Genomic DNA, 14798 nt, shown 5'->3' on the forward strand with positions numbered 1-14798 from the left:
CACTTTATGGGTGTTTCGTGCATTAAGAAACTTTATAAATGAAATTTGAGTCAGTATACAAAACAATATTACATGAATGCACTAACACAAAGAGAAATAGATGGTCAAGAATACTGTACACATGTTTCGTATGCCAACTCCCACATATGCCCTGCATTCAGATATTTTTCCCAAGTAGAATCTATCATCAGAAAGTGATCTTAGATGCTTTGTTATGGAAATAGTCCTCTTGAACAACAACAACAAAAAGGCATTTTGACTATATTTTCATTTTAAAGAAAGTTATATTTCACCCTCTTGATAAGTTTATTGTCTTGAAGTCTGAGCTAATCATCTCCATCAACAACATTCTTATTCAAAGAGTCTGGAGAAAAAGTTTTGTTATTGTCATTCCTGAATTTCTATAACATTAGTATAGCTAAAAGAAAACAAATTGTATGAAATAAATGGTTGTCTTAGGCAGTGCCTCTAAATTTATGGGGATTTTGTGATTGCTGTATTCAGTTGAATTGTATAGTTCACATTCTAGGTGGAAACCTAATTATCATTTCTCCCTGCCTTTTAAAATTTATCAAGTTTAAAAGAAGTAACTATTGGGATTTTTGTTTGTCCATTTGTTTTCCTAGTAATATAAACCCTAATAGTATAATACAGGCAATAATTCATCACATTCTATAAACAAAAACAATAACTAAACTGAACTCAAATTCACTAGTGGAGTTGAATGTTATGGACATGTGTGCAGGTGATCTGAGTGATCTTTCCTAATATGATTGCATCAGCATAATGTATTACATTTTAATTGTACGTACATTTATATTAAGTGAATTGAAAAAAGTTGGGAGATGAGGAATTTGATCAGATATCAAAAGTGTGGGGATTCTCCTTAAACTAACACGGCAGGGATTCTTGCTAAAACTGGACTCAGCATAGATGGACACAGAAAGCCAAAGTAGAGACCTATTTGACAAGAGGGCTCAGACGAGCCAAACTAAAGTTTGGTAGAGGAGAGAATCTCATACCTAGGAGTGCAATTGCTGCATCATATGGTTTAACTCTCGGTTTAACATTTTGAGGAACTTCTAGAACTTGTTCCAAAGGGTCCACATCATTTTACTCTCATACACAAGCACCAGCAAAGGATGGGTTCCAATTGTATCACCTTGTCACCAACGCATTATTATTTGTCATTTTTATTATAACCATTCTAGTTGGTGTGAAAAAGTATTTCATTGTGGTTTTGACTCACAATTCCTTGATGGCTAATGATGTTGACCATCTTTTCACGTGCATATTAGCCATTTATACATCTTCTTTGGAAAAATGTCTATTCTTTTTCTTTGCTTATTTTTTTTAAATTGAGTTGTTTTTGTTTGTTTATTTTGTTTTGTCTTTTTATTGAGTTGAAGGAGTATTTTTAAATGTATTTTGTGCAAGCCCCTTATCAGATATGAGTTGCAAATATTTTCTCTCATTCTATGTTTTTTTCTTCCTCATTTTTTTGATGGTATCCTTTGAAGCACACATATTTTTAATTTTGATAAACTCCAGTTTACTTTTTCTTTTGTCACTTACGCTTTTGGTGTCATATCTAAGAAGGCTTTGCTTAAGGTCATGTCATTTTATTTCTGTACTCTTAAGAGTTTTAGAGTTTTCACCCTTCAATTTAGGTCTATGATTCATTCTTAGCTATTTTTTTGCAAAGGGTATGAAGAAGGGGTCCAATTTTATTATTTCAACATTTCATTGTAACTAAATATTATGACATACATTACAGTAAGAAGTCTCAGGCAAAGTGCAGTTTGTTATACAATAGCCTGAGTTTGTATTATTGTTTTCACTTTCATATTTTTCCATTGCAAAGAATAGTATATTACATAATGTAATTATCTTTACAGCTGTATTTCTAATTGTTTTATATTTTCAGAAGTATAGGAACATTCTGTTTTTTTTCAAAAAAATACTCTATTAATGATCTTCCATTCGGCAGCCATTTTATAAATGTGATTTATATATTAAGAATATGTTGAAGGGATCAGTATTAAGTAAGGCTCAAAAAGAGAAAAGGGCTAGTTTGGGCTTTCATCAAGTAAAAATTGACATCTGGAGGGGGAAAAAAAGACAAGTATTTATTGACATGTGACTTAATGAAAAATATTATATATTACCTTAGAGCCCTTTAAAGTTTAAATAAAAATTTTTTAAAAATCCCTTAATTATCTTGTGCAGTAGAATTACAGCACTAGCATTTCTAGTGACAGGTTACTTTGGAATATAATTCAGATCCCAAAGCCTGCATCCCTGATAGTGCCCCTTTCTCAACTTACGTACTCATAGAAAGTCCTTTATTGAGTAATAAATTTATGCCAAGAACAAGGCAATTGCCAAAATGGGCAGTCCTTTCAGCATCACACTCTTTATAGCAGGAATAATGACCTAAATTTTACTACGCTCCCATATGCTATTATTTTGAAACTTGCTGGGAAAATTTTAAAGAACTACTTTGAACTTGCATATGACTATCTTGATTCCATTCCTTCACTGGGCTTTGGGAAGAACTCCAATCATCAGCTGATGTTGTTTGTACTTTACATTATTGAATGGATTATAGATCACATTTGTTGGTCCTTCTCTTGAAATAGATTTTAGCACACTTCCTATCTGGAAGTTTCATGTAACTTGATTTATTGATGTAAACTGGAGCATATACATTTGAAAATAGTCCAAATCGAGCTAAAATAAGATCATCAGACCACTAGAAAAGGTGTTTACATTTTGTTATCATAGTAAAATGGACTTTTACTATGAAAAGTCCATGAAACTCTTCTTATGTTGGCTGGGGAATGTGGAAGTGTCATCTGTAACTGCCTCCTTAGCATAAATGTTTATGTAATGGAAAATTTTCATGAGTAAAACCACTATTGTTTTTATTTCCCAATATCTAACCCATTACTGCTAAGTTTTAGGATTACCTACCCCCACTTGCTTTTAATTCTTTTTGTGTAGGACTCCATGTCTTATTATAAATGATTTCACTGCTTCCTTTTAATTGTAATAGGGAAAATGTAAGGTTTTCATAATTGTTGATTTTCCAAAAGCAATATGATCTCATTCGAAGGATCATACAAAAGGCACATTAGCATTAACCTCATTTAACAACTTCCTCATGCTACAAAAGACCTTCCCCCTCTATGTTTCCAGTATTTCACCTTTTGGATGTCACCACTTCATCATTTTGTGAGTTTAAGTTATAAATTTCAGTTGTCTTTCAAAATTCAATTGGGTTAAAAGAGAAAGTCATTAAAACCTGTGGCATCAAATCTACTTCATTTTTGCCATAGCCTCCATGCACCAGTTCAAGTTAGGCATTATCTCTGAGACATTCCAAAATAGTTAGAAGCCATTTATATAGGATAATATATATATATATATATATATATATATATATATATATATATATATATATATATATATATATATATATATATATATATATATATATATATATTTTATATATATATATTTTTTTTTTAGTTCTCCTTCACCAAAATCTAACTCGTGATGTAGTTTTGGTGTGATCCATTTAAATTTCATTCAGGTTTCTGACATGGTAAATAAACTCTAAAGGAGTCCTCTGTTTATTTTTGTTTAACTGTTCTCACTTCTCAGAACAATTTCATTTTCCTACGATATAATTCTCTTTCATTCGCTTTATCTTTGAAATTATAATAAATAATTTTCTAATTTTATATAATCAAAAATCAATTTATTATGAATTTAGAAGTAAATTTCATGACCTCTTGTTTCAAATATTACAAAAAACTAGAAATGATGTTAAATTTTCAGCATGGATGATTTTATCAAGCAGCTCTATAATCTTATTGAAGGGCAATGCTGCATATTATGTCAGATCATACATTATAAAAGTAATAGTAGTTAATAAATAATAACAAGCAAAATGTAAAGATTAGACTATTGCTACAACTGGATGAAATTTCACGTTCCTCAATCTGAATTCAGATTACTTGCAACCTTTTATAAATGAGAGTTTTAGATGTAGTAGAAGCCAAGTTAAGGATCTTGTTTTATTGGCTAGTAATCTGAGTCTAAATTACTTGAAGTGGTTTGTCCAAGAGCACATAATTAGCTAAAGGTAAAGCAAAGCCAAGACTCCAGCTTTCCCAGGACTTTCCCACTATTGAATATTGTGACTCAGAGACTGCAAAGCCATGAGTGTGCTCCATTGTATTAACACTACAAATCTCTAAAATGCCAGTAAAAATAAAGTAAGGACTCATTAAGTGCCTACTATGCTAAGATATGCGTCAAAAATAGATTCATCTCTTTCTATTTTATTATATAATGTTAAACTTCTCTATGAGTATGTAGTGAAGCTATCTTTACAGAGATACAAGTTATACCCCCATCTTCTCTCTTTACAAATGGAGTAAAAATAAACAACTACCTGGAAATTTTTCGAAGGCAAGTTTCTTCAACGTTGAATTTTGTCATGTAAACCATAGGGGGCTATAGGCCAGGAGGAATATTTTCTTTTTATTTTCTGCAGTCATGGTGCACTGGAGCTGGCTTGTTATACTGGCTTGCAAGAGCTGGTTGTGCCATCTCTTCCCATCTCCAGGTTGACTGATGTTATAGGAATATTTGCACCATAGAAACTGGCAAATGCTACAAATTAGCGACTTTCTCTCTCCCCTAGTTAGTGCCTGCCGTTAAACATTTACCAACACACCAATGTACAATGCATTGGCTGAGCAAAACTGGACAAGCCTATTGTACTTCTTGAGCTGCTAACTGTCCCCTCTGTGAAATAGGGATGGCAACATATACTATAGCATATATCACAGGATTTTATGAGGATCATGTGAAAATCTTTGCAATTGTGACTACAAAGTAGAATTACTAATATCACAATAATGAGAGTTATATGTTTGCAAATAAAATATGAGACACTTGGCAAAACCAATATAGTACAGGTAGACCTAGAGTTCCTTAACACCGCATCTACACTCAACCTAGGTACCTAGCCAGACAAAAAGAAAAAGAACGAAATTCAGAGTTAATGTCACAGCCTGATTCCTATAACAGACATCAAATAACATAAGTAGGTACCAAATAGAATGCAGAGATTATTGGGCCAAAAGTAGTACCCCAACTCCTTTCCCCATGCCCTGAGTCCTCTATGAATCTGATGAATTAGGCTTAGGAAGGTGGATAAAACATTTTCTGCATGTAGGCTATGAAGGCCTCTGCAGAAAGGATTTCCTCTTTTCTTCTTATCACCTACTTAATACAGAGCTCTGCATACAAAGGGCACATGGAAAAAAGAATATTGACAGGTTGACCTCTTGAGTTTACAAATTCCCGCTTTCACTTTTATGACTCTTCCAAATACTTTAGAACCCTTGTTCAAATCTGCATGGAAATCCCTACCCTTTGATGCAATGTCACTGCCTTTGGCATTTGCATTGTGGTTAAGTAAGTCATATATTGAAACTACAAAATCCTCTTCTGAGCTTGGGTCCTGTATACTGGTCCACTCTTATTTACCTTTGAATAAAACAAAAAAGCCAAAAACATTCCATGCGTAAAACACATGACAATCCACACCAGACTGTTAATCACAAAAACACTAATCAGATCTCTGTTTCTCCCCCCCATGAACTGTATGTTGAAAATGGTCCCAAGGACTTGCTATCCCAAGCTGAATGCTCTCGAGAAGCTAAAGAATTCAGTTCCTTTTTGGTTGAAATTAGATTCATCATAGCCAGATAAATGTGGGCTTAAATCCTGGTTCTATAACCTACAGTCTCCATGACCTTAAACTGGTTATTTAACCTTCCCAAACCGCAGTGTCCTGCCTCATCTGTGAAATAACAAATATTCATAAGTTTGTGGTGAGGATAAATAAAAAAAACAAAAAACAGACAAACAAAAAACAACAACAATAACATACCCAGAGCTCTTAACACTGTGTCTGGCTCATTATAAATACTCAATAAATTATTGTTATCATTGCTACCTTTTAATAAATTGCGTATGTTTTTACTCCTGGGTTTATTCCTAGCTTGCCAAATCACATTTAATATGCTCCTCTGTCCCTTTGTTTCCTCACACGAGAAGTGAATTGAAGACCTATCACTTTTTTGCTTCTCTGGAATAACATAAAGATTAATTCCTGGTGGACTGAATTATTTTCAGTAATGCAGTGCTGGAAGTTCAATTATTTTTCAAAAAAGAAATACTCACCAGTCCTACTTTTGTAGTAACACAGTCATCTCATAAAGTACCATGAACTTTACCAAAACAGTTTTTAAAAAATTAAGTTTTATGCATGTTAAATAAATGAAGTCATGTTATGTAGCATACTGCGGGCTGGGAATACAATGAAAGGACTATTTGAAGAGTTGAAAACAAAACAGCAGAGCTGTTCTATTTTAGTATATTCAGGGATGATTTTTTTTAATTTTTTATTATATAACCTGTATAAGTACACTCCTCCTAAGAATGAACCAACATATTGACAAATATGGAGGATGGAATCTCTGAAAATTCATATACAGTATTCAGATACTATAAAAGAATTGGTTTTGGGGGCTGGAATATAGCATTGGGGAGATGCAGATATCTTCTGTAAAGATGAATTACAGAAAGCTTATTCTTTTCTATCTCAAATTCCCGTGGGCGTTTTAGAACCAGAAGCCAACTTATTTACTCTTAACAGAATCTTCCTGTGGAATCAGACACAAAGCTCAGTGGTGGGAAGATTAAATATGAGAAGAGAAATAGAAAAGACACCTCTGAACTAAGGGAACACAGGACATTATGCTATGTACTTCATCTCACATTCCAGATAAAAGAATTTCTGGGCTTGTGAATGGAAACTTTGCATATAATATAATATTGAGTTAAAAACCTTGGCACAGTGGGACTCCATACTCTATTCAAATTCTTCTAGAAATTTTCATGTTCAATTGTTGGAAGAATAGTGTTTTAATATGAAAAAAATGTAATATTACTTCTATACTTTTAGACTTCTTTGTTTAAATACAAGTACAAATTAATATTCCTTATTTGCGAATATGTTGAGTGTGAACTGTCATTAGCACATTAAATGCTGTTGAGAACACCATTTTTTGCTTTATTTCTGAAATGTTGGTTGCTTGAAATCATACTTTAGCTTATCAGGTGATTATTATCTAATTTATGATATCTAATTATCTAAATATCTATTATGATATCTAATATATCTAATATATTGCTGGCTTTAAAATCAAGAAGGATTTACTGAGTACGTCCTTTGCTTTGCAATGTGTTCAAACCTGAAAGAAGTTAAAGGGAACAGAATAGGAAGGAGGAAACAGAGCAGGACCGACAGTGTGTCAGGGAATGTACAGTTTCACAAACACAGAATATTTAAAACAGCAATAGAATCTCATAGATAGAGGAAACTCCAAAGCCATACAATCACATGTTTTTGTTTCTCAACTAAGGAAACATGTCCATTGAGGTTAAATGATCTGACCTCAATTGCTCAGCCAATATGTAGTTACAGAAGATGGCAAGAGAGAAGTGGGATGTATGAGTGGGATTGAAGAATATGGGATATGTTGAATTTCAACTACGATCACTTACTATGTGTTAAGCTCTATGCTAGATTCCTCCACACTTACTGTCTCTTTTACATGATCATAACAAGCTCGTATGTTAAATGTCATTGCCCAATGTCCAAGAAATGAAGTAGCTTTCCCAAGGATTCAAAAGCATTGTATCACAGATTCACATCCACGTGTTGTGACCATAAATATGGCCTTCCATAGAACACTGATTTGATGAGTAAAGGCATTCCAAGTGTTGTGTTTGTCTGAAATAAGAAACGGGATTGATATGTTGGAGGAGCAGTGGATAAGACATCTTGTTTAGCAAGATCAGAGCTTCTATACTGAGAAGTAGTGAGATGATTGCATGTATTAAAAAAACAAGGACATATTTAATTTACACATAAATTCCAGGGTGAGTTTGCTTCATACAAGACAGAGTATTACAATATTAAAGCAGAAATAAAGGGAGGGAGGAGAGAGAGAGGGGACTAATAATATCTGAAATAAAACAGCCTAGTTGATGAGAAATATTCTATGTGTATCTGTGAATGACTGTAATATATATTAATATCCAAAATTGTCAGGGAAACAAAAAGATGCCACACATTATAACAGTAATTATCTCTATATGGTGGATATTTTTCTCCTTCGTTCATTTTTTTCTTCAAGTTTTCTACAAGAAACCTTTTATAATTTATTTTATAATAAAAAAAGTTTCTATATAGAGAAATACATACATGAGAACTAGATTATTTTCTGACTTGAAAACTAAATTACTAAATTTTAAGCTACAATAGGTATGAATTTGAGATAAAAAGTAGAACAGCTTGTTCTGAATTAGAGTATAAGTAGTTTATTATTTTATCAATGAAGTCTTTTCAATTCAATTATTTTCCTAATTAGGATTAAAAATTTAAGTTAATATTCTCTTTTTCATAAACTCTTCACAAAAAGTGTATAGTTTTTAAATGTCAGCTGGTATATAAACAAATACTTTCAAATATGGATAATAAAATTGTACTCTGGGCTTTGGCTTGTAAAGTTGACAGATATTATCTGATTATGCTACTATAATTTAAGAGGAATATCCATTCTTGTCATTTTCACATGTAAAATGTGTTTTTGGAAAAATACTGAATCCTGATCATTTAGGTTGGCCGACATAATTTCAAGAATTACATTAGATTTAAAATAAGCACATAGAGGACCCTTACTGATTATTTGCATCAGCTCCTATATTTTTTTAATTTCACAGACTGTATTACCTGTGACTTTAGTTCTTGACCTGCTTTAAGGTTTTGTTTCAATTTTTCTGTTACATATTGATGCCATTTATTAAGGTCTGTTTTCTAGTGATTTTCTATTAATCAAGAGGGAACATCACATTTGCTTTGTGCTTTTTCTCCAAAATTGTCCTGAAAAAAATAGGTAATTTATTTTTTTTTGAATTATTCAAATTGTTACAATCCAAACATCACAAAGATTAATTTCTTCTATTAGCATTTCTAAGCTAAAGTTTATTGATACCAGTATTTTAACTGCATAGATTAAAATACAACACGTTTCTGAAGCCTCTCTACCCTTTATTTTCAAATAAGATGATCAGGATTTAGTTTTCAAAACACAATTTTTATTAATGTTAATCAATACCCTAGGTATGTCTTTCCTATTAAAAAATTCACACATTCATTTTCTCCATAAAATTTTCACTGAAGTCATTATCACAGAGTTGAGAATTGTCACAAGAATTGCATTTTCGTATTGTATTTTTCTAGATGTGCTGATGTGTCCATAATGCTCATTGGCTCACTCTGCATTTAGATATCAGATTCTTGACTTGAGGGTAAAAAGAAGACAACCTCACTGATTGTCTGTTTGTGGTGTCTCATAAAGTTCCTGGGTCTAAAAATGTTGAGTGATTTGTACATCTCTGACACTGTTTTAAGATATTTAGGCCAATAATTTTCCCTTCTGTATTTTTCCTAACATGAGTTGCTTATTTGTATTACATATTGAAGTTGCTTTGGTATTTTGTCTTTGACTGTCCATAGTAAAGTGGATTTCCATCAGATCTCTCCAGAATTAGGAAATGGAAAGCATTTATTTATAATGTCATCATGGAGTCACATTTAATGTGACCCGGCAGTCCCATACAAATAATATAGCATTATATTATTTACTGGTAGTTATTTTTTTCTCACCTTAGAGTAAGATAACTCAGCACGACCTTCATACAGTCAAACTATTTCCAATCATTGACACTCCCTGATGAAAATAGACACTTTTCCACTGAGTTTGAACTTCACCCACTTTAAACATTTAAAAGTAAACGCGCTTTTTAAAATTAACCAACTGCATCTACTGACATTTGTAACCACACACATACCACAAACATAAGACTTTCTAATAATAATCATTTCATGTTAAGAACATCTGCTTGTTCAAAGCTGAGAGAGCTTCAGGCCTTCAAACTGTAGTTTATGCTCCCAGCACAGAATCAGTGTTTGTGGTTTTGTCATGATGTCACCAATGTGTGTGCTCTGGTTTGGGCTCATCCAGCTATCTTTTGCTGTGAAAAAATAAATGTTCTCTGAAAATTCCGTATGACCCTTCTTACTGAGAATAGGGTTTCTTAGAACACTGTCATAACAAAAGGTTAATAATGTATTTACATTGTTTAACATATTCAGCATGTGGTCTTCACCCAATAAGAAAAAATTAAAAATGTGAACAATCAATCCTGGTTTGAAGGAGGGGGACGAAGAAGAAAAAAAAGGGGGATAATAATGGCTAAGTATATGTTCCCTGTTTTAGATGTTTGTCGTGAGGTTTGAAAGTCCAATAATTCTCTACCAAATGAAATAAAATAAAATTGTATTTGTTGCATATTCAATAATCTCAATATATTTGGTCTCCCCTGAAAAGCTTCATAAATTATTTTATAAAAGGAATAAGATTATGTAAAATCTAAGGCAGGTGTTTAAATACAGCAAGAACCAGAAGGTAATAATCTTCTCCTTACTTTTGGATGGCAGGGTATATATTTTCCTGAATAGAAGATAATAATAAAAACAAAAATAAAATAATAATTTATTAAATTTAGTCTGTTTTTAAGTGGACAACTTTGAAAGTCAGAGAAAACCTACACCCTTCCTCTTTTAGCAGTTTCCACATAAGATAATGAATATGCCAAGAAGTATTGGAAACCACCTTTCACGTCAGAGGTGATGATTAACTTCTGAATTTTCAGGCTTTTCAGGTGAACAAAGTTTGGTAACAATGATGGATCTGAACATTTTGAAATATTTTATTGCCTTTTAAAATAAATAGCATAAAGTACTTATCAGCATTGAAATATATTTCACCAATTTAACAAAATGTTAAACTGCCTAAATGGTGAACTATTTACAAATAATATATGTGTTTTATGTTGTTCTTCTATAGGTTCAGGCAATAGTTTTAATTACTTAAGTACAATGTGATTTGGACAACTGAAGTTGAACACGTCGGTATAATACAGCTAAAGCATATATTTGTTTGCATTTTTAATCGAAATATTAGAAGTTTTGAAAAACTATAGGCTTAGTTTCAAATTCTGTTTTTCTAGGAGAATTACTTAATTTCTGCCTAATTATTGTGATTTTTGCAGTCATATTTAACCTTTTCTGAGTGTCTACTCTGTATATTACATCAATATTACTGCTAATTCATTATGAATATGAAATTATACAGTAATATCCCTACATTCCAAGACCTGGCTATTTATCTGACCTCAAAACTGAGCAAGAAAATGAGTATAATGGAAATAAATGCATTACGTTTTCTGAGTGCTTAAGAAATACAGAGAATGCCAAAAAATATATACACATTTTAAGAAAGTTGTCACTTTGGTCAACGTTGCTCAAGCAGTAGTTCACCGTAATCGGAAGTGTCTGGACGCTAATGGTAACCATTTTGAGCACCTCTTGTAATTGCAGAAGTCAAATGTGACTTGTATTCACATTATTGACTATTACAGATTTAACACAGTTTTTTCCTTTCTTAAAATTTATATACATTTTTTGGCACCCTCTGTATATTGTCTTCAGCAATCTTTTGAATGTTGTTCATAAAGATACTTTTCAAATGTTATTTACTTTAATTCCACATAGTATACTTGGTATAGAGTGGTTGGTATGTTTCTCTAAATCTTTCTCTTCTCTGTGTGTGTGTGTGTGTGTTTTTTCCAGTTACTGGCTGACGAACAAAGTTCCCATCAAAAGACCCAGCACAGGTCTCCTCATGTATACACTTGCCACGAGATTCTGTGATGAAATTCACCTGTATGGATTCTGGCCATTCCCTAAGGATTTGAATGGAAAAGCTGTCAAATATCATTACTATGATGACTTAAAATATAGGTACTTTTCTAATGCAAGTCCTCACAGAATGCCATTAGAATTTAAAACATTAAATGTGCTGCATAACAGAGGCGCTCTGAAACTGACAACAGGAAAGTGTGTAAAGCAATAAAGCACATTTGAAAACAGACAAACAAACTGAATATGCACTTCTTTTCTGAAGATGCTTCCTAAGATTTGAAAATAGGATCCAAAACAAGACTGGGTTTCAGCATCCGCCAATTACCTGAAAGGTGATAAAGGACATCCGTGAGAAATCCACTACCAGCTGATGAAATACCTGCAAAGTGCTCTGAAAATTAAACATTTTGACTTCAAGGGTCCTAGTAAGTGCCACTTCCACTAAGAACACAGTTTGAATGTATAATTAGTAGTGTTTACAAGATCCAACAATGCACTCGTCATTAGTTAACGAAGCAAATATGTTCATCGCTGTTGGGCTGCCACTGCAACAACAAGCACATGAGAAGAGGAACCCAGGAATACAACTCCGCCCATGGGGGCATTAACCATCCTTGTCAGCAGATATGAAGATGGAAACGATTTGAGCAGTGAAACTCATAAGATTAAACAACTCAAGTAAATGCCTTCAGTCAGGACTCTGAGTCTGATCATGAATTTTATGTTTCTGTTCCTGTTTTTGTTTGTCCTCTGCAATCTTTTGATTTGGGAATTGGGGTGCTTAGAAATCCTAAGACACATGTGAATCAGACAAATGATCTTCAAGTAAACATTTTTAAAGTTCTTATATTTTTAAAGAGCAATCACCCCAATGACTTTGTAAAAAAAAATGTATTTTGCACAACTCTAAACCTCCAGATTTTTTTCCAGTGGTGTAGAAGGTACCAGCTAACCTGTACTATTCAGTAATCTTGAGCCATTCTAAAGGAAAGATGTCCTGTGTCATCTGAGATGGTAAAATTAGCGGAAAAAATATATACTTTTGGTACCAAAGATTATACTGATGTTTCTACACAACAAAACATTCTCCTTTCATGAAAATAGTATATTCGTACATTATACTACTAATGGAAACGTTGTCTCTATTTTAAATTTTCCAAACTCAAACTTTATTCTTATTTGAAGGAAAATTTTCACGGCTTTTACATTTCATAATAATTTTGTGGAAGCATTTTGCCCTTTAGAATAAGTGTTTGACTGGTAGGACTGAGCTATGACTTCCAATTCTTTGATATTCTCCCTTATTATTCAAATGAAAAGACTGGCATGTTCTTCATGCCATCAGTAAATTTTCTTAGTGCAGAAATAAGATGACTTATAGAGTGTTGTTTCCATGACAGAGATGGTTCACTTTAAGAGGTTTAACAGTGAAACTGTCAGTATTTTGCACTTTGAATGGATTAAACTGACCAGTATTTTTTCTGTGGTTAAATTTATTCACAGTATCATATTAATGTGTTTTCAAAGAAGCACATGAAATTATTAATAAAGTGATTTAAAATGTTTTAGCATATATGAATTGACCCATAGGCCAGTTTTCTGGTGACTTATGATAGGTAGGTCATTGTGATGGTAAATTGTTTCTTTGGAAAGCAGAAGTGCTGTGCACCCACTTCTACTCCTGGCTTGAAACAACTTAGATGACTTCTTATTTCTTAGGCAAGGCAATCTGAGTAAAGAAAAATAACATGGAGAATATATATATATATATATATATATATATATATATATATATGCAAAAGGGTTTCACCGTAGTACAGTTCTCAATTAATGATATGTATATTATTTTTAAAATACGGTAAATCATGGGGTAGAGAAGACTATTTTTTGAGAATTCATGTGTCTAAGAAACAAAATACAATGCATAAAGGAGATACATAGCTAAAAACGGAGAAAACATGATGTACTTTAATTGTTAATCTCTTATTTACTGGAATTTTAAAAAGAATTGGGCATATATCTTGAACTTAAAATTGAAAAGCCTGATTTACTTAACAGGTCAGAGGTAGGTAATTTGTAGATCCTTAATTTCGATTAGTTGGGGATACGTTTTTTGAGGAGCCTTTAATTTGAATTTAATAGATGTTTGAATCACAAGTAAATTCTTATAGGCAAATCCATCTCAGAACTCATTCAAAGTATGTCTTTAAAAGCAGCAGCCACGTACCTTGCCATTTTTACTGCATTTTCAACAAATGTCTAAACAATTTTAAGGCCACAGCAAAGGCATCCCGGCCACTCACTGTTCTGTGTGTTGAAGTTTATCTCATAGACACATTGAGTAGTGCCTTGCTAGCTTCACATTGCTTTGTTACCCTGTGCTTTGTGTTCTCTAAATACGTTGCCCAGTTCTGAAAATGTTTGGCATCTAAAAAGGGCTTCAGTATCGACTGAGACTACTTTTGTTCATCTCAGGGAACTTTCAATACTCAAGGGTGAATTCAATGAAAGGCATTTAGTGTTCAAAGAACGCAAACTGTCCAAGATCATTTCATTCCTTGTTGAATATCTTCCCATCTATCCCCCTCCACAGTCGGCGGTGGCCTTCCCACTGGGATGGGGCAGGGAGCGCACTGAAGGCTAACTAACAGCAAGAATAAGGAAAAGCATCGAAGTTTAACCAAGAAGGGGGCAAAAGGGATCGTGATGAAATCAAATTATAAATACATACTTGAACTATCTGGGTTGTTTTTTGTTTTTGTTTTTGTTTTGTTTTCTTTTGAAACTATTATATGTTCACAACTTTAATTTTTTATTTTTTCTTTATGATTTAACCGGGTACCTGGCAATGTTCAGGCAGCTGATTGTGAAGTATTCC

The 14798-nt window shown here is 32.8% G+C and overlaps 1 protein-coding gene across 1 annotated transcript in view; it reads left to right on the top strand.

The window, feature by feature from the left end:
- Positions 1–12193, top strand: part of ST8SIA4 (ST8 alpha-N-acetyl-neuraminide alpha-2,8-sialyltransferase 4) — an 80491-nt gene extending 68298 nt beyond the window's left edge. The window contains exon 5 of the mRNA XM_019727928.2: positions 11849–12193. Within this exon, the coding sequence (XP_019583487.1) occupies positions 11849–12131 (283 nt within the window). The 3' untranslated portion in view covers positions 12132–12193. The remainder of the gene's footprint in view (positions 1–11848) is intronic.
- The last annotated feature ends 2605 nt before the right edge of the window (positions 12194–14798 follow it).

The sequence above is a fragment of the Rhinolophus sinicus genome, linkage group LG03 (assembly GCF_036562045.2).
Source record: "Rhinolophus sinicus isolate RSC01 linkage group LG03, ASM3656204v1, whole genome shotgun sequence".
Taxonomy (NCBI): Eukaryota; Metazoa; Chordata; class Mammalia; order Chiroptera; family Rhinolophidae; genus Rhinolophus; species Rhinolophus sinicus.